This window comes from Bombus pascuorum, chromosome 6, assembly GCF_905332965.1.
Source record: "Bombus pascuorum chromosome 6, iyBomPasc1.1, whole genome shotgun sequence".
Classification (NCBI taxonomy): Eukaryota; Metazoa; Arthropoda; class Insecta; order Hymenoptera; family Apidae; genus Bombus; species Bombus pascuorum.
Genome location: NC_083493.1, coordinates 10,035,548 through 10,056,348, shown reverse-complemented (window position 1 = coordinate 10,056,348; position 20,801 = coordinate 10,035,548). Strand labels below are relative to the sequence as shown.

Sequence of the window (20,801 nt, the reverse complement as noted above, 5' to 3'; positions counted from 1 at the left end):
GTTGGTACTCCTCACCTTGAGCTGGCGATTTAGGCACGCTCGCAGAAAATACGCGTGTCATTCGGAATTCCTTGGTTCGCGACCGAGAAAATCGTCTTCAAGGATCACCATTACGCGTGCTCCTCGTGTCAGCGTTATTTATACCGTCGTTACGCCTCGATTTTCATTCCGTGCTTCCTTCGATCTTTCCTTTACTTCTCCACGTGCGTATTGTATACACGTTGAAGCCGCATCCTCGCCGAAGCAAAAACGAGGAACCTTTTGTGGATGTTCTATCGTTTGTTGAAAAAGTTGTTAGTTATTGTTCGATGCTTGTTCGTGTTTCTTCAGGTTCTTAGCGCTATATACGTAGTAACAAAAGGTAATGCTTGTTGTTTGTTTCCGTTCAAAGCGGCAAAGATCAAAGGAACATAGCGATAGAAACAAGTAGGCCTCTCGGTAGTCAAACCGATCAGCTACATAAAAGCTGCTACATACAAGCTGTATGGAAGAATGACAATTACGCGCATTATTTTGAGAAATTTTCTTTGGAATCCTATGAGAAATATATTTATGAAAATAAGATTTCTTTCTTGAGATGTTGAATACGAATTGCCTAGTTGGATAACGTGAAATTGATAACTTTATAAAAAGTGAATTTAATCAATTTTCTCTGTAACATATATTTACAGCTTTCCTCTTTTTCTGTGATCTTCATTCATTCGATACCGTTTGCAATATACGGCAACAATAAAAAACGAAAAATACCTCGTTGTTGCCTCAGCAAGAACGTAGTTAACCATCATCGGCTCGATATAGTATACTCCGGTATTTCATCGTGTTTCGAGTTTCCCATTCGAGAAAACAGGCCGACAATTTTCCATGAACGACCTCGAAATAAAAACAGTAAAGATACGCAGCTGGTCTGACGATGAAATTATATTTGAACGACGATATGCTCCTCCTACTTTCGAGATTGTCACGAACGATCTAATGGAATCTGCAAACGACCAAAATGGCGTATATGGAGAACGGTGTTCGCGCGAAATGTTCTCGATTGCCGGTCTTTAAAGCTCTTTTAAAGGAATATGCCTGTATGATCGCGAACCGGGTCGTGCGTTATTCATGTCACACACGCGTGTGCGTAATGTGCATGGGCGAACGAGAAAGGCTGATAGGTGAGCCCACGTGGGTTCTCTTATGTTCCTTTTCATGTACCGGGTGTAACCAAGTGTCTCGACTTCTAGCGATCGTAAAATCGGTGCCTTCGAGATGTTTAGATTGGAAACCATAACCTTGAACGGATGCTTTCTCGTAAAGAAAAGGAAAGAACGAAACCGTGTACGTCCTTCGACGAAGGCTTTATAATTTGAATATAGTTAGCACGGTGAAACGGACAAAGAATATTTCAACCTTTAACCTCGATTAGTCAGTATCATAAATCATTCAACTTTCTCGATACTCCGAACTTGGATTTCTTAATTTTGATCATTCGATTCTACGTGTATCGGCGTATTATATATTGATAGGATGAGATTAAATTTCATTGGTTGTATAGATCTCAATCGTCTATCTTGGATTATTTAATTTCAGAATTTAGTAGGTTAAAAATACGAGATTATAATCTCGTGATTTCTCAACTTCCACTTTCTAATTTTGATTAATTAGTTTCGTGAATTTCATCGACGTGATACGTCGAAAGGAAGAAATGAAACTTACTGTGTCCATCAAAGTTCAATTTTTTTAACCTCGACTATCCAGTTTTACAATTCAATAGGTTGTAAAATAACGATTAAACTTTCTTGTTCCTTAAACGTCAACTTTCTACCATCTGCTATCCAATTCGACGAATGAACGTACCAGTACGACACATTAAAGACAAGAAATTAAAACAAACACTTATATCAAACTTAAGAAATTAAATTTTCTTGGTTCTGGAAAGTTTAATTTTCTAACATCCAGTTCTACGAATGATCGTGTGTATCGATATAATACGCTGAAGGTAAAAGTTTAAAGCTCCTTGATTCCCCAAAACCACAGTCTTCTAACTACTCTATTTTTCCAAATGAACGCATCTCCACGATTCGTATATCAAAAGCAAGAAACTGATCTTCCACGACGACCGAAACTTGTCATCGCCTCCACCCAACATTCACAGCCTCTGAATAAATTCCCAATCTTTGGACTCAATATAAAAGCAAACTTGGTCAAAAGGATTTTTCCGAACAACTCTTCAACTTCTTTCCTACTATCCAACTTCCGGTCTAGATTACCGGCGAGTCGTTTCTTCGACTGCTGCGATTCTATCGATCGGTGGAGGACGCAGCTGAGAATGGCTTCTGATATTGACAGCGCGGAAATTTACGTGACTCGAGGACGATAGTGATTAAGCGAGCGCGGATCCCTTTAGTTCCCGCTTTCCAGCCAAGGACAGAGACGCGTGTCCTCACCGTATCCTGGTCCGTGTTTGTTACGTCAGGTGTACGAATGTTTCCAGGCACCCCTTACATTTGATCACCCACACTGTGCACGCGATCGCGTACGAGAAGACAACACAACGTCGTGCGTACGCCCACGCGGCTTACGCCTTCGCGGCTCGTTGCATCAGGCCCCAGTGTTACAGGCCCAATAAAGGAGCACTCACACACGTGCAGAGCGGGTAAAACGAGCCGCGATAAAGGAGAAAATAAAGGAACGACAAGAGGAGAGAAACTTGCGGGATAATTAATTCACGCGAGCTGAAACGAGCTCTGGAAGACGCCGAGAAGAGAAATTCCCTCTTGGATTGCGCAAAACTGACCCTTTGCTTCGTTCGTAACTCTACGATCGTCCTTTCGATGCCTATTAATTAATTGTTGCTCGAAGGAATTACGATTTTGAATAGGTTTATGCTGTTTCTGCACATTTGAACGTAGATTCGTGTAAAATACTATGTGGTATGTTCTTGTCCTATAACTATCAGAACCAGCGTAGATTATTTAATTATACAAAAATTCAATTTTGAATATAATTACATTTGTCCTGTTATATCTGCTACGTTGTGCCTATATAAGAATTGAGAGTTTTAAGGTAGTTTTACAGCTAAGACCTAGCGTATGTTGGATAGATCTATATAGTCGTTATAGTTTAAATGTATAGTAATTATATATATATAAGTACAGAGCAATTCACGTAATTGGACCAAGCCATATCTGTTTGTGACTGCAATTAGAAAAAATGTTGGAAGATGATGAATGGTTCGCAAGTGCAATCATGCACGTGCATTTTAGTGCAATCATGCAAGTTGCACCATTTTTCTCAGTGGAAGTGTGTAATTTGTTGCATAGGTAAAATCCTCTCGTCATTCTGTGTAAAGATGATGTTAGGTAATGCGCAACATAAAAATGATTAATTCGGGTGATACGTATTTTAAATAAATTTCTTCGTTAATAGAGAAGCTCAAAAACTCCGTTACATACTTTGTACAGATCAAATACAATTTCTAAGAAAGTTTCTGAAGAAATCAATAAAAAAGATTCACGTACGTGAGAATTAATAGCTGCAGCCTTAGAAATCGATTTTATTAATTTACGTAACAATGTTGTGAAAGTGAAATGTTACTTATTATGAATGATGCGATAGAAAGTATAATGGTCTAAGAGAATAGTCTCCCGATCGACCGTAAGATGCCGGACTTTATGCTGCAAGGCAAGGAACAAGAGAATGACTAGTCGATAGATGAGATTAATGCGCGTTTCTAATTTCTCGAACTAGTAGTTAATCATACCAGCTACTCGCCGCTTGGTATATCACTCAGAATGAAATATAACGTATCTTAAGAATCACTTCTCCGCGTTGATGTATTATCGATAATCGTTGCAAAAGAATTGTACGTACCTCGTGACTAAATTAACGCAGGCCGAGCTGTTATGAGGTTAATTAAATCTACTCGTTGCGGCAACGCTAAAGCGTCGATTGTAAATTGATGTTTGCGCACTGGTGCAGGGTCGAGCAGCTTCGACGACAGCCAGGTTCGATACACAAAGTTTCGTATCAGAGTCGAACAAGCGTAACCAATTTGCTTCGAACATGTGCTCGTTACCAATTGCTTCTTAAGTTTCGTCGTTGTAATCGATAACGGCTCGACTAATGATACCTTTGCGAATATTAGAGAAAGTGAGATATAATATATTTTTATATTATATTTTATATATTAGTATAATAGAAGAATTTCTGAAATGAAGGATGAAAAACAGAAGGAATGGATTACAGGAAAGACACGTGTAAATAGAATTTAAGTAAAATTATAGTTAGAGTCTAACTAATTTTTGTCGTTGCAGTCGAACAAAGAACACTAATGTCACTCTTTACACTATACGATTTCTGCTTAACAAATTATAAAGTACAAGTCTGTTGTTTAGTTCGTTGCTTCCTAATCATTAAAACTTCATAACTGTCTCTTTCTAATTCTCCGTTATTTAACGATCAGTTCCACCGTGAACGTACTACGTGATTAAGTGATCGCTCAAATTAGAAGCTGTTCACTGCATCTGTTAATTTCTCGAAACTGATTTCACGTATTCAATAATATGCATGATTTAATTAAGTTCTGTGTAATCACATATTATTACCTGTACAGTGTTAACTATAGTCGATGTCGGAAAAATTATTGAAAATTACTCTGCTTGATATAATATTGAAATCTGATTATATAATCCTCTCAATATCGAAAATAATCCACGATGACTGAATAAATTATTTCCTGCTTCTGTTTACCTTATTAATTCCCGGATAAAGTTACTTCATTAATTAATTGCTACATATATATGTTAAAGTAACAATTGAAATCGTATCTCAACGATTTTAAATTACACGTCAGTTGCTACGAATTATCAATTCAGATTTGTAACGTAGACAGGACACTCTTTCGTTTCAAACACACAGACATTGATTGATATCGCTTTTACTGAATTTTTTTAATCGATTAAAATAAGATAAATTTCAACGACTAGAAAATATTCAACAACGCGAATGACGCAGGTAATATGACACAAATACCATATAATCGATTCATTCGTTCGATTGATCTCTTACAATTTTGCAATCTTATGGTGCAGAATATTTCCATCTATCGTGACTCCGAAGGCAAAATTCAACGGCGGTCTACGTGTTAACAGCGTTTCTTATCGAGATGAACAAAGATCACGAGTCGTAGGCGCGATCGAGGATCCCGTATTCGAAGTCCAACCGGCCGGAAGTCGTTCATTTGCCCGACGATATCTATGCAAAACAAAGTCAAGCCCGAGGAGCTCTCGCGGTTCTCCGGCTCGTGCTATTCGATTTCTTCGTTGGATAGTAAATGGTAGCTAGGAAACGATATTTGATGCCGACGCAATTGTACTTGCGACGTTGTTTTGCTCATCGATCCGCGGAACAGCACTTCGATAATTGCATCTCGTCATTTTTCACAAGTTACACCTATACGCGTCGCCTTCTTCCGCAGTGCATAATGCATAATCTGATACCAAACGCTCTTCTAACCTTCGTATAATATTTCCTCATTAAAACTTCGATCTTCGATCATTAAGCAGACGTTGGTAAATCATCGGAGAGCAAGTGGTGGTAATTTTGAACTTTGTATCGTTTCTAAGTTGTTGCGTGGAACGCGTGTTAGATACTTATAATCTGGTAAATACCAACAGATTTTTAACAAAGGTATGTGTCATAAATACGCAGTTGTATTTTTAAACGTTTGGTCACTTAGAACCTTTGACTCATCCAACATTTTTTGTATACTATCTCCACTCTTATTACAACTTCATTCGTTTCATTATCATACTTGTCGCTGTTATGCAACAGATTTTGTTGCTAACTTGTAACTAGCAGCATGCAAAATTTTGCTGTTCGTAGAATTTCATAATATCGATTCAATTGTTTGAAAGAGGATTCTGACGTGTAATTTGTAAAAGCTATTCATAAAACTTCGTTTGTTTAATTATCGAACTTGTTACTGTCGTAATGTATGTGTGTATATAAGATTTTATTAACGTTCGTAACTTGTAACTAGTGACGTGTAAAATTTCATTAAGAATATTGGTTTGGTTATGCAAAAGAATCCCAGGTATCTAACGTGTGAAGGGAACAAGAAAATATTCGTTCTTGGAATACTTGTGTCTTTTATCTCACATTTGAATGATACAAGTAAGATAGAAACGAGGACAAGTTGCTGCGCTAGAAACAGGATTGACATTGCGGCGCTTACTCGATAGCAGTCTGATGACGGGAATGTTTTCGGTTAAAAATATGACCGGCTGTGTTACCTATAATTAAACGCGGTCGATAGGCTGAGAAGTCAATCTAATTTCTTCCAACGCGAAAATAAATCCGTGCGCGCTCGACAGCTTGGTTAAATTTACACGCTGGTTTATTTACCGGATTTACTGCTATTATTTCACGGCAAATACCAAAATCAGATTTATGATAATTAAACGGGAATAAAAGCGTCCTTAATATAACTTGGATCGAAAACGAAATATATCATAATCATAAATAAACGTAGACACATGAATAAATGTACGTTACGTTAGAATCGATGCACGTTCAAGAAAAATTCCTAATCGATGCATAATCATTGAGGAGAAGTGTTGAAGAGGTGTAAAAAAAGGCATATGGCGGGAATAAAGGGGAAAGTTAGAGAGATATTTGAAGGGGAAGAAAGTGCAGTTTCGTGAAATGCAAAAGCGAAACTATGTACGTAGCTGTGCCATGTAATATACATTAACAAATTTTTTAAGCATCTATTTATTCCAATTTCTATGAAACGCTAAAATATTCTGTACGTAAATACCAGAGACGTAATTTTATGATTTTTCTATTCAGAAAACAGTCATTTTCTATCCAAAGTGAAACCGCAAATATTTATGTATGCATGGATAGTATAATGTTACATAACTATGCAAAATATCCAAAGTATAATCGCTAGATACTCGTTCTAATCTTTAGTGGATGAAACGACTTTCTTAGATATTATTTCTTTATTTGTTTCCACGAAAATTTGCATAAATATCTTATCATTCGTAGAGATCAAAGGATGTTGTCAAACGATTTATGGAGCAATCATTTATCGCGATGATCTTTCAGATCGCGATCAATGGCAGCTTAATTTTATCTACATCGATGTGATTCGCGAGGCGGATATAATTTCTATCCATATCCTATTACCGAGCTATACAAGAAATAGAGAGATCAATTTCATGCTCAACTAAATCGCGATTATCAGCGTGTCGTGTATCGAGGAATCCTTGAATCTGTGTGCAGTTCATTGTGTCAAAGTGATGAATGGATTGCTCGTGTGTGTGTATTTTAATTAAACGTTGTCAGAGCGTTGAAAGGGTAAATTTCGCAGGATTCACATACGTTCCGATCCAGCTGCCGAAGCTTGATATTTTACATCTGCTATTTTATACTTTATAAGAGAATGCAGTTGATGAAAATAAATGTAGAACTCTCGATAGACAGACCAGCTCATCCCACGCGAGAGATAACGTTTATAAAGGCAATGAATTAACTTAACTCATTTGCTGTGAGAAACAGTTCAAATATAATTAAAGAAAATTCTTAAACTCGATAAAATACGATAAAATCTTTATTATTATCATAATCTGCTATTTTCACATCCCGTTAATTTCATTTGCAATTTCAATCAATTTACCTTACTGAATTCTACTTTTTAAATATCGTGATCGTGGTAGAGAATTCCGAGAATTTGTATATCTTTCTTTATCCTTATTATTTCATCTTCCACAATACAAACTATCTTTTGCCAAATTATGGAAATTTGATTTATATTCCCAAGCTTCTATAAAATATTCATTATTCAAATAGATTTTTTATGCTTTAAAAAGCTCGCGAAGTTTGGTACTTTCACTATGTAGATTACTTTATTTGCATACGTTCTCCAAGAATATACGTTTACATAATTTCTGTACATCAGTGCCTCAACCTTAATAGCTTAACGGATAACGTTTCTAGTAGTACAATTCTCCTCGAAGAAACCTATTGTCCTTTTATTTGAACAAATTATTCTCCGTTTGCATTGTACGCTACTGCAACAGCAGTTGTAGCCATAAATAGCAGGTAATTAGAAAATTTAACAAGGAGAACATTCTTCCCCAGAAATGATCAACTAACCATAACATCGCGTAGAAAAATAACTGCACTTCGTCAGTCTAATAAGTACAGAGTTCATTCCTCCTCAGCTTATTCGTTCGTGTTTGCTGTCAACGGACAAAAAGTATTTCCTGTTTTTATACAAGGACCGAAAGAACGAAGACACAGAACGGGCCTAAGAAAATGACAAAAATACGCGATGGTCTCGTCATCCGGTTGCTCATGATATTTTCGTCGTACGTTCATTGAGAAAAATCTTAATGGGCCTAGAGTACATGCTAACGTAGACACTTCTCGTATTTACTATATAGACATACCCAAGACTCCTTCAAACACATAAATCGCATCCTGTTAAACAGTATGCAAAGAAAGCCAGTATTACAGAAGCGAAAGAAGATACGAAAAGTTTGCAGCGATAAGGAAATACCATAAATACCATAAATTTCGTATACTATACGAAAGCGCAAAAGTTTGTATTACTAACTTGAAAATAGAGATACAAATGATAGAAAAGAAAGGCTATATGAGAAAATTAAAGCTGATGAGGTATATGAAAGGATAAAATGAGGATAAAAGATATAAAGGAACAAAGAAGACAGGAAGACGTCAAGTTCAAAATTGTAGGGTGCCAACTGCGATATTTGAATTACGTTTATTGGAAAAGAAATGAATAGCTTTCATATTCAAAGGAGTGCATTTAAAAGGAGATATTCAAAAAACGTTTATTATTATGAATATTAATTGACTATGAATTTATAATACGTTCCAGAAGATAATTCGATTTTAATTAACTCCGAGTCGGTTTCTTTTGATTCAGCCAAATTACTAAAAATTGGAGCTGCCTTCTTATTGCAACAGCTACTTTAAATCTTGACCTTCGTGGACTTGCCTTTGCACCGATTTTCACGGGTTGGTTATTTAAAGAGGCGACCAGGCAGCCAGGCGACCAGGCGACCAGGCGACCGTCTGAATGAAGTGGCGCTTACGGAGCGTGTAAATAAAATTTACGATTCGCAAGATCTCATGGCGAACTTTGAACCGTCTCTCCTTTACGATCTTCCTTCTCCATTTTGTCGACTGTTAAAGATTCTACGGTGTCGTTCTTCTGTTTGCTTAACAAACAAAGGGTGTGTACGCGAGACAACGTCATTCCAAGAATTCTAGATATTTTTAAATCGTACACTGTTCGATAAAAGACAAAAGAAAGAAAATGCCAAAGGAAGTAAAAATAAGAAATGAGAAACAATTGAAGGATTCATGATAGAAACGATCCTTATCCATATTTGTCTCTGAAGAAAAAGTATACTGTAACGTCTTTGACTTTTCTTCAATATATTCCAATTTTATTAACAAAATATTCATTATACCATATAACTTTTATATAAACAAGTAAAAGACAGTAAAAGAACTAAACACTACTATATCTGGTTGTATACACTACTAGTTAGAATTCAAAATATAAAGTGAAAAATCTACCAGCTCTGTACTTTTGCACACCACCGTAATTCACATTTTATAACACCAATCCCACCGTGTTATGGAATTTATGTTATTGTTATTTGTTGTTTCGAAAGTCGAATTTGACAAAGAATTATCTCGTTGTTACGAGCTCCTCGACTTCTCATAAGCACTTATGTGAAATTTGAAGACACAAAAATGTATAAAATATATTAAAAATCATAAATATACGAAGTAGCCGTAACGTGTAGTATAGTAAATATCCATTGTGGTTGCATCTTTTTTCGTAAACATCCACAGTTTAGATACAAGTTTCTCTTGACAGATGGATAGACTCGTGTGTATACTTTTACCAAAACAAGAGTCTCGAAAGGAAACACAGGAGATCAACGACGCGGTTAAGCGTATGATTTACACTGGTCCACGGAAGTTTAAGTGCTTCCTTGAAGACGTTGAAGATCGTCGCCGGTGGGGACCCGGTGTTTAATCTCCATCAGGATGCGTCCTCCTCGTCATCTGTGGCGGCTGCTTTGACCGTGGCACGTATGACTTTTTATCTTGCACGTTTCTCTCGCCGGTTGCACGGCTCTCTTCTCCTATTTATACACTCGCGAGCCTCGTGGCTGGCGTGTGCTCGTTACTATCTGACCGCACAACGCGGGGTTAATGTTACCCTTTGAAGAGAAGGGAAAAAAAGATGGAGAGAAAAAGCGGCAAGCCGGAGCGAGGTGGAATTAAACGGCAGGAAAACAGGAAATTAATTGCTCTCGTGTTCCGTTAATTCCTTCCACAGACTCCTGCACGATACTTTGACGCACCCGCGCATTACATTTTAATTATACACGCTTTGTAATTACCAATACGATTTTTAACCGACCGATACAACGCCTTGAGCTATATGTGTTGCGCCTTTAGCACTGCGGCGTAGGAAAAGAGAAAATCGCAAGATATACTTCGCAATAATGATAGGAATTTCGATCGAATATGTGCCGGTGATATGGAGATGATCTCCAAGTGGATAAAAAAATAAAAAGGAAATAAGTTCATCGCTTATTTCGCGTTGCATCTATGTACATTACAACAATCCGAGAACATTTGTGCAAAGTGATAAAAATTCAACCGTTGGACCGAGTTAATAGATAAATCGAAAATGTAGAATAAAATTTTTCCGTTCGGCACTTCGTTTTCAAGAAAATAAAATTCGAGCATGTTTAATCAAGAATCGACCTAATACAGGCGTGTGATGAATTTTCAAATTTATTTTTTTCGGAAACAAATTGTCTTGAGACAAAAATGATACTCTGCATGTTCGACTTATTTTCACGCGTAGAACGACCTTCTGTCGATTATTTAGTCCTGTCTAGTCCGGAATTAACCATGTTCAAGTATACTTGATAAATTTTCAACTAAGCCTCTCCAATGAACAAATTTTATTACATATTTTGTTCTTATTTTTTCATAAGGAATCATCTCGTGTCGACTTGTATTATTCGTTGTACGTTATTCAGCCACACCCTGTATATGCAGGGTATTTCATAACATGTAAAATAATCCGCAACAGGTTATCTTTATAGATGGTGCTCGAAATGACCATCCTCGGTTTGTATGCAGTCGTAGCAACGAATTTCGCCGACATACAGAGCATTCTTTCATAAACTGTCGTAGATTATTGAAACACAGAAATGGCTATAACTTTGAAGGAATGTCGAATAGGTGTACAGAATTACTTTCGTTTTTATCGTATCCCCTATCCACTCCTCAAATGGATTCCACGTGTTATGAAACATTCTGTACATACTGAACTAATTTCTCTTCAAATTATCTGCTTTCTAAGCTTGAAGTACTGTAGCCATTGAAAAACCGTTGGATTCTTTTTGCGATGTTTTTCAAAGTTATATTTTTATTTGGAGTTCGAATGAACCAAATGTTTGTATCAGGTAATTTAGATTTCATATTAGGTAATTAAAAAAATATATATATATATCTTTCTGAGACTCTCTTTACGCAATGTAAATAGTCCTATCAAAATCACAAAATGAAATTACTTTGCGATCATTCTTCTGTAAATACGACAAGTATATCCGGGTTCCTACTCAAAACATAGTAATTTACGAGAACTAAGCGAGTCCCAGATTTTACAACCAGTGGAGAAACAAAAATTCACAATATCAAGTTTCCTGAGTTTCTCCTTCACTTCCTCAGCAATTGTTCCAAATTGAATTATTCGAACAGCGGTCATTCCTCTCTCTTGCCTTGCATTCGAAGAACGACTGCCACCCACGCGTTCTGAACGACGGTTTACCCGCGTCGAAGTCACGAAGTCGTAAATAAAATAGCGAACAAATTGCCTGGACAATGGCCGCTCGAAAGAAACGCACCGACGCCTCTCTTTTCAAAAGAAACTTCATAATCACGCAAACGTTTGTCGTGTGATTTCTTCGCTATTGTTTACAGGCCATTGTACAGCCTAGCATGCAAGTATCTCGCAGACAGACAAAGAGGATGAGCTATGGTTATTCACCGAAGGTTGTTCGCGATATAGCAACAGAATCTCTTATCTGATGCGAGAAGAACTGTTGGACGCACTGGCAAACAACTCTTTCCCTAGTGTCGACACGATAAAACCAATTTCCCTCAGTTTCCTTTTTGTTTATCGTTGTACAAACAACGGAACGTTAATGATAGCACGTAATGCTGGAGTCTGTATGGAAGAGTACTGGTTCGAATACAGATTCATTCAATGGAACTGTGTGTCGTGCTCGACACTCTGCTAACGAGGTAATTTTCCAACGATAACGAGGACTGGGGGATGAAAGTGGCCGCGCAAGGTTAATTTGGCAAGGACGCGAGCGAGATACTCTAAATGATTTACCCTTATGCACTCTGATAATATTTTTACATTTATCTTAACGTGTAGTCGAAATGTTACATACTATTGTATAGCTTCGTAATTACATATAAAGTATGATCAAAATGCTATACATATTCATAAATACACAGTTGCATTAATTGAGATTTTAGCTTCTAATTGGCATCGTAGGATCGTAGGTAATTGGGAATATTTGAGTCAAGTTACCATCATCCTAATTCTTTACACCGAAAGAATTTGTATTTTTATATGTGACATAATGCATAGAAATATTATATTTGTACACATAATTGTATCAATTGCATCGTCAATTAATTAGATTTGATATCGTTGGATCGTATTTTGTGTCCAGTTATTTAACCTTACAATTAAAGTATTTCACTTTCGCAGATTGTATAGGTATTCCAAAAATCTATACAATATACGAGTGAATATGGGTATTGATACTTTTTTCGAATGCTAGAGACAGACTTTGATTACAAAACGAACGTATATTTCAGCGAATCGCAATAGAAGCACTATGGAAACATGAATGGTTTTGTTTTCTTCATTTTTGTTCTTTTTGAGATACCGGTTTTGATGCTCGTATATACTGGGGATATTTCAAGGCAACAGAAAGGTAGAACTTTTTTACGCTGGCTGTATCGAGTTTTTATAAAAGCTTCGCGTAATTAATTGGTTGGCAAAAGAGAAGTTCTTTAGTTTGCAATAAATTACTTGTCTACTGAAGGAACATAGGAAAGCAATAATATTTATATATGTTTATTAATTAGCAGAAGTACAGCTTTTAAACTCCAACATGAAGTTTAATATTTGATAAAAGTGGAATTTTATTAAGTTTAGTATTACAAACGTAGTGAACATTTTCAGGGAAAAGCTTGTTGATCCATTCGTTCTTTACAGTCATAAGACCCTTGTTAAAATAAAATCGCAGAGGACTTGTTTGATGATAAAGACGAATACATCTTCATCGTACTGTTCTCAGAAATATCCATAAACGAAATGAATAAACGTACAGCTTATACAATATGTCATAATTATATAATTATGCTTTACGATGAAAGCAAAAAAAAAAAAAGCAAGATTCGTATGTTTCATCTTACGAATAAGATAAAAAATCAATGGAAATGAAAAAAAAATTTTTTAAAAGCAGAATTCTCGAACTTGACAATTGCGGAGATAAAAATTCTGTTGTGAAGAGAAAAATTGTCAAAAACTGTCTACTTTGAAGATCTTGAAGATCTCGAAGATCTTTGAAGGTCTTTTAGCCAACTTCAAAATCGCCAAAATAATAACTTCGATTCTCCTTATCTTCGAATTTTTAAATAATTCAATCAAATCGCAGAACTCGAGCACAGAACGAAGTGATCGATTAAGTATCGAATGACTCGTAACCAAAGCATCGGAAACCAGTCCGCTCGCGTCCAAACCTTCGAACCTCACAAATTATCAATTTAGGGCAACGAGGAATGTCATATGACAGAAGCAGCAAACGTGTGATAGATCCTCTAAAACAGGCTTCGTAAGCGAACTGTGCTATCAGTTGGTCAGTTTATCAACTAAACTGCGTATCGATCCATTCGGCGGTAGGCAGTGTCGTGTTGTAGCTATTTCACGTTCGCAACCTTCCATCGGTATCGAATCTAAATCCAACGTGAAATTTCGACCATCGCGCGTTATTCGATGTTAGTTTCGACTAAATTTCCGAAATTAGGCCACGGTTCGCGTGTAATCAACTACTTTGCTTTTCGTTCAACGAAATCTTCCTCTATGGTTCTAGTTACGTTTACAGTGATCCATGAAAGTGTTTGAACACTTATCACATGAAACTTTTATGTTTATATAGTACGTGTTATATTATCGCACAAGACATTGTGAAATTTCATTAGCAGCGTTTTTCAACCAGTGAATATGAAAGCAATCTGAAAATGTATATAAAAGCTACGAGATGTTTATTGCAAATACATTTATTGTTACTGAAAAATTATTATACAGTGTAAATAGTAGTCTTACACGCATGATTAATGATAAATATGCCCACTTGATGTCGAAGCTTATTCGTCTAATGGATAATTGATCGTGTAAATATTTTTGTGATTTATGTGAAATGTATATTTGCACAAAATATCTTCTATATTTATATTTTTAGATTGGTTTCAAAATTTATCGATATAATCATGATGATCGTATCTTACTGCACTGCTAATTCAAAATGGTTTGCATAATACGCATAATATATTCATGGAAGGTTTCTATAACCGTTCGAATACTTTTCTGAGCCACTGTACGTGAGTTGCTTGTCAGTTATCCCTTCGTAATATCGTCGTTGATTCGATCGTTTCGATGAACAGAGTCGTATATCTTGTGTCTTCTTGTAGTTTGTGGTGTATAGTCGAAAGTTAAATCATTAAGAAGTTTCGTGTGACGCTGAAGATGAGTACACTGTTTGTTGGCCTTGGAATATTTACCAGAAGATAGTTCAGAGATGTTCGATAACGAGGATTAAACGTCATGTCTTGTAACGCCTTTGAACCAAGTGTACAGAATATTGAAATATGTGCTAACTTTGATGCTTTAGCGCTAACGAGCGGTGAGTTAATGTTATATGGGTCAATGTCTTATTTACGTGCTTGCGATTAATAGAATTTGTCTATTAATTCTTTGCGTGACGAATAACATTTTAAGAAACATCCAAAAATTACTTATTCTTTCTTTTCCTATCAATTAATCGAGTAGATGATTCTAAGATAAAAGAAAAAGGAATATAACGAGAAATAAATAATAATTTTCTATTGAAAATAATAAAAAAAAAATCAATATTCCCAATTATAAGTTTTCATACTTTTTAAAGCAGATAATTCATAATCCGATGTCATGCTCTTTTTTTTTTTTTCTCTTTTAATTCTTTCGTGATTTCCATCCATCGTGGTTTTCAAATTTGAAATTAATCACACGGAATTAATGAAAGAATAATTCATTAACATAGCTAAATATTGAATTTAATTAAGACATTCTACTTTAAAAAATGCTTAAGTGTAATAAATCCTATAAAATAAATCTTTCCTCGAGTTGCTAATAGGAATCTACAAAATTATCGATTATATCACGTACTTACGTACATCTTTTCTACACAATTCTGTTCGATCATCGATGATGACTAATAAATACGACATATCGATTACAACAACAACTGCGTACGATTATATACCGTATATGGATCTTTATTGACGAAATTATCAACGCTACAAAGATAAACGTGGCAAAGCGTCAGCTAGTCAGAGCAAAAGCAATCAGTCGTCGATGAATCGACGTTGCATACGCACGTCGCTGTCGTTGCTTGAATTTCAATGCTTACTACTTTCAAAGGATTCGAGTGAAAGAGTTTGGCTTTCTATCCACGCCGCCGAAATTCAACACGAGTCATCCTAACACCATGGTAAATATTTACACACTATTTCCATTTATCAGCTACCGCTTCTAAACAATGTTTTACATGGTGTACCTTCTTAGATAACGATTGCCGTCGTGTCGCTTTATAATAACGTCACAGAAACAAATGACAGCATATGAATATTTAAACGAACGAATGAATACTTAAAAAAATGTATTAACATACCGTCAGACTATCCCATAACCGTAGACGTTTTATTATTTCGTAACTGAACAAATCATTGTTTATCTTTTGCTAATCGTTCGTGCAATACGTGACTTTTTACATTCAGGTTAATTTATTAATTTTTTAACAGAAAACGCTCGACAATAAAAATTGCAAAATATTGTTACCGCTCGCTATAATTCATTCGAATCTCATGAATTCATTTTTCGTCAACGAAAAAACCGAAATTTTGCTAGTACGTATCGGTAGAGTCTTAAATTTAATTTTCTTATCTTGGTAAATATCAACGTATCCGTTCGAAGATTCCAAGGTAACGTCTCGTTGCATCAACCTCCATACGTAATGAGCCGCAAGTTTCCATTTTGCGTGAACATCGATTCGAAGAAGTAACCCTCATTCGTGAGAGGAATACCGATCTCATCTAAGAAAATCGACAGACTTTTCCTTCGAGAAAACTCGGTTGTCCCCCTACTTCGTTCGAAAAAATTGATCGGAAGGGTCGGAAGATATATGATAAATGTAAACGAGGACTTGGGAAGAATACGATAAGTCACATTGCCTGTTTTTTACAGCCAAACGGTTTTAAGATTCTGTATGGCGTTCGTCGACTTTTCCGAAATTCTATTCTTTTATTTTCTTCAAAATAGGAAAGAAATTGTCTTAAAACTCGAATGTATAAAACATCGAAGACATGAAAATATTCTTTACCTTGATAATTATACGTTTCTTTGGCTTGCCAAATTTCGTCAATATATCAGGTATTTTTAAAAAAGCTACATCTTCGAACCTAACAGATCGTTTCGATTTTCAATTGTGCCGTATAAAAATACAAATTTAATCATAGAGTAACACCAAAACCGAAAAATCAATAAAAACATACTCATCATGTTTTCCTTCCGCGATATTCGAACATTTACACCTTTAACTCACGATTATTCGATTAATAGCGATTAGTTTGAAGTGAAGAGGACGTTAGGCGGCTCATTAAAGATTAACGAACTGTCGTGACTTCGTCGGTCGAGGAAAGGAGGAAATGCGTTGTTACGTGTTCGCCGTAAGGTCCCTTATTCCGTCCGGCCCTACGACCTCAAGCAGATCGCGACGTGAATCCTAATTACTTCGGGGAATGATTCCTTGGTAAATGTATCACGTAGTACGGGGCGAAGTTTCCAGGCCAAGGATTAAAAAGGGCCTAGAGAATTTCGTAGCAGCCCTCTGGCTATGCGAAATCACTTTCCAACATAATTTCCAAACTAATTTCCGAATTACCCTCTTAGGTGAAATTGATTATTCTGACTGTAATAGGGAAATCATTCCTATCTTTGAAACATATCTAGACAAAGATATAACGAATTACTCCGTAACATGAATTTTCACGTGATATAACGAAGTTAAATTACCTCGATAGTCCCGTATCGACACGAGTCGTTTAGTTTGCATCTAACGAAAACACGGTTTCCCTATCTGCTACAGCACGAAACGTATTTATCCGCGGTATATCTAAATATATTCGCAGCGAAATCACCCTGTATTATGTAGTCATCGGGTGAATTCTTGGAGACGCGAAAGCCAGGCAAATCATCCGCTAAGAATCTTCACCGGAAACGATAGTAAAAATATCCGCACGAAACTGGACGAAGCTGAGCGTGGAACAATTAAAGTTCGCGAAGTCGAAGAGAAGCCAAGAGGACGTGTTGCCGTCAGACCAGAAATCCGGCATACGGAATTAGCCGCACGGTACGGGACATCGTAGATATCGCGCTTAAAGCTCTTGCATTGCTATGGCATTATGAGCCTTCGTATTAACGTTTCTATCCCTTTAAGGCTGGCACAGATGAGCAATTGGACGTCGTTGTGTATCGGTGATAGACATTTGATAGGATTATGTTTTTAATAATTCAACGCAATTTTGTTGCAGCCTTGTAACGATGGCATTGTGCAATTTAGCTGGGTTGTATTTTTAATAATCCGATACACACGAGTTTATGATATCGCTATTGACAATATAGAGACCCGATGCCGACCGATAACGCGATTTTCTCTTGACTTTGTGTTGCAGTTTTACAGCGATGACGTTGCACCATTCGGCAATATTATACTCTTAATAATCCAGCGCACATAAATTTGTAATACCGTTGTTGACAATGTAAGACTCGATGTCGACGAGCAATACAATTTCGTAGATCGCTTCATGAAAAATATAAACTTACCAAAATGTTCAGCGTCACCGTTGCGAAATCACAGCGACGTTTCAGTCGCCTGCATTGATCCTAAGATCCGGATTGGATTACCAATTCAATTGCTGTGATTTCGCATTAATAACGCTGACCAATTCAACAGAGTCATAGTTTTAATAATACAATATATCGCATCGTTACGAAAAATCTGATAAAACTATTGGTTAATAAACATGACAAATAGCTTCTGCTCGGTATTTGCAACGGCCGTTCGTGTATGACTGGACAGCACATCTGCCTTTTTCGGGAAAGTCTGATTTTCCTATCTCCCAAGTTGTAAACTTTACGATGCAGATCTCATTAAGAGGCTAATTAACACCCTAAGTACTCGATGGGTTCGCTCTAAAGTAAACATCTGGTATCAATCAGCGACATCAGAGGATATGCGCTCACCAAGATACACAATTATAAGATCGAAAGAAATAGATTCCCATCCCATAAAAACCATGGTAAGAAGGAAAACCCCGGGACGGAGAGTTAGTATATTAGGAGCAGGCGAAGCTTCTTCAAGCAGTCTTAAAACAGTCTTCATCAGAGCGTCATACTCTTCGTGTTATGTTACTCGACATCTTTAATCTACCTTTATCTTGAGTATTCATAGCGTTCACGGTTCGCGATATCAACCGATCAGTTGCTGACTGATCGTCACGTAGTTGAGAATTTGCAACAATTTCTACCGTAGAAACATAAATGTAGTCATTTAATAATTTTGATTAAAAAATTGGCATTTTAAAAGTTTCCCAATTTTTTAAAATTAGACTTTTCAGTCTGTCAAAAAATGTGACAAAATTCCCAGATATGCAATATGGTTACAGTGTCTCAGATTTTTAAAATGATTTTTCATTGGATACGACAAATAAATCATGCATAAACTGTAAATCACATGTTTAGGTCAATAACTATGCTAATAATAGGAATAGGGAGGTAAAGCTTGGTCGAAATGATTTTTCTGGGAAGCTCTTTCGATTGACGTATCACAAATTTAATTTGGTTTCAGCACGCTTTTATCATGGTTATTCGGTTACGCCCTTCCACAGTTTCATTGTTGTTAAATTGCACCGTGCTATGCGTTTCGACAGATTTATGTTTCTACGTCCCCAGTGCAGACGAACGATGCGATATCGTTGGAATTTTACAGCGGTGACTCTGCAATTTGGCAAATTCGTACTCCAATTGTCACAGTGTATATTAACATGGAATTTCATTGTCAGAAATGAAGCTATCATATCGCACAGTACCTCCACTGCGACATCACAACAACGTTGTAATGCACTGCACGTATCTTTATCTTTCCAATTGCATATTTTATATTCTTCTAATATGAACCAAAAACTTTTAATTTTCATCACGTTAAAATTGTATTGAAAATCTTTTCTCCCCCATTTATGCTTTCCATTCCCAAAAATGATAGATCAATTTATTAGCAAAAAAGAACAACAGTAGAAAACAGAATATTTCCTTTTACAAAAATTAAAATCAAGACGCAATGAAACGATTTATAACAGTAACCTCTGTAAACCTAATTATTTGATTCTGCATACTCGTAATTAAATTTTGTCGCGTTGAAGTATCGAAAAACTGAAAATTTTAGAAACAAATTTCTTTGACTCTCTAGCTTTCCAATTATAACTCTTACATTTTCCATAATAACAAATTCATATACATATATTGAAGGTACAAATTTGCTTGCGTTAGTTTGATCGCATAATCAGATCATTGAAACACGGCAACCGTATCGCTGTCGCTCATCCGTATCGAACCTTATCACGATTCATCCCGCAGTTTTTCTTTGTATCGTCAATTATAACCGACAGTCTGAAATTCCACGAAACTAATTTACTTGCCGCGCACGCTGCATGGAATTCCATAGCATTTTATTAAAAACGAAGATTTCGCTGGTGAAGAATAGGCGAAAGAAAGGTCGCAGATCTTCAGGGTTGTATTTCAACGTTTAACGCGATTCTGACAATAGATAATAGAGAATGTACAACGAACGCCTAATGAAATTACGCGTTTCTGAGAATCTTTGTTCGTAGAATAATACTAGCGCCGCTCTCTAATAAATCTAGTCAGATAAATGTAATTAACGTATTTCTCTGAAATATTTCTCTCTTTAAATTACAACATATTTTCTGAATTAATTTCCTTCCGTTTGTTACGCGCGTTGTTGTCATGTGTGTTACTACACGATAGGAATTTATAATATATAATAAATTTATAATACGAGAAAGAGAGACTAACGAAAGTTTTTTTTCTATTTTCAGGATGGTGAGGATGTTTTCCTGTGATTGGTGGTGAAACACAGTAACACTGATTGTGTAGAAAAATGGCTTTGACCGTTGTAACCTCGGCCCGCGTTTTCAACGGAAACGGTAAGTCGCATTAATATACAACGACATTGCAACAACTTTATCGATAATTAGGTTGCGGATATCTATATAAATTTATACTTTTATGAACACGATTAAGTATTCTAAGCAGTGCTATACTTTGA

General features: G+C 36.2%; 3 protein-coding genes across 6 annotated transcripts in view; 2 read left to right on the top strand and 1 right to left on the bottom strand.

Moving 5' to 3' along the window:
• The window catches only part of LOC132907770 (cytochrome b-c1 complex subunit 8), a 248,975-nt gene that overhangs the window by 140,222 nt on the left and 87,952 nt on the right, over positions 1-20,801 (bottom strand). The gene's annotated exons all lie outside the window — the stretch shown is intronic.
• LOC132907768 (BET1 homolog) overlaps positions 1-20,801 on the top strand; it is a 137,493-nt gene that overhangs the window by 89,506 nt on the left and 27,186 nt on the right. The gene's annotated exons all lie outside the window — the stretch shown is intronic.
• The window catches only part of LOC132907740 (KN motif and ankyrin repeat domain-containing protein 2), a 60,638-nt gene that overhangs the window by 14,908 nt on the left and 24,929 nt on the right, over positions 1-20,801 (top strand). For 2 of the 4 annotated variants that reach the window (XM_060961107.1, XM_060961108.1), the window contains exon 2: positions 20,572-20,679. In XM_060961107.1, coding sequence (XP_060817090.1) covers positions 20,634-20,679 — 46 coding nt within the window. In that variant the 5' untranslated portion in view covers positions 20,572-20,633. Of the gene's footprint in view, positions 1-5,654; positions 5,674-15,736; positions 15,891-20,571; positions 20,680-20,801 lie in introns of those variants that run through there. The other 2 variants (XM_060961110.1, XM_060961109.1) reach the window with 2 other exon arrangements.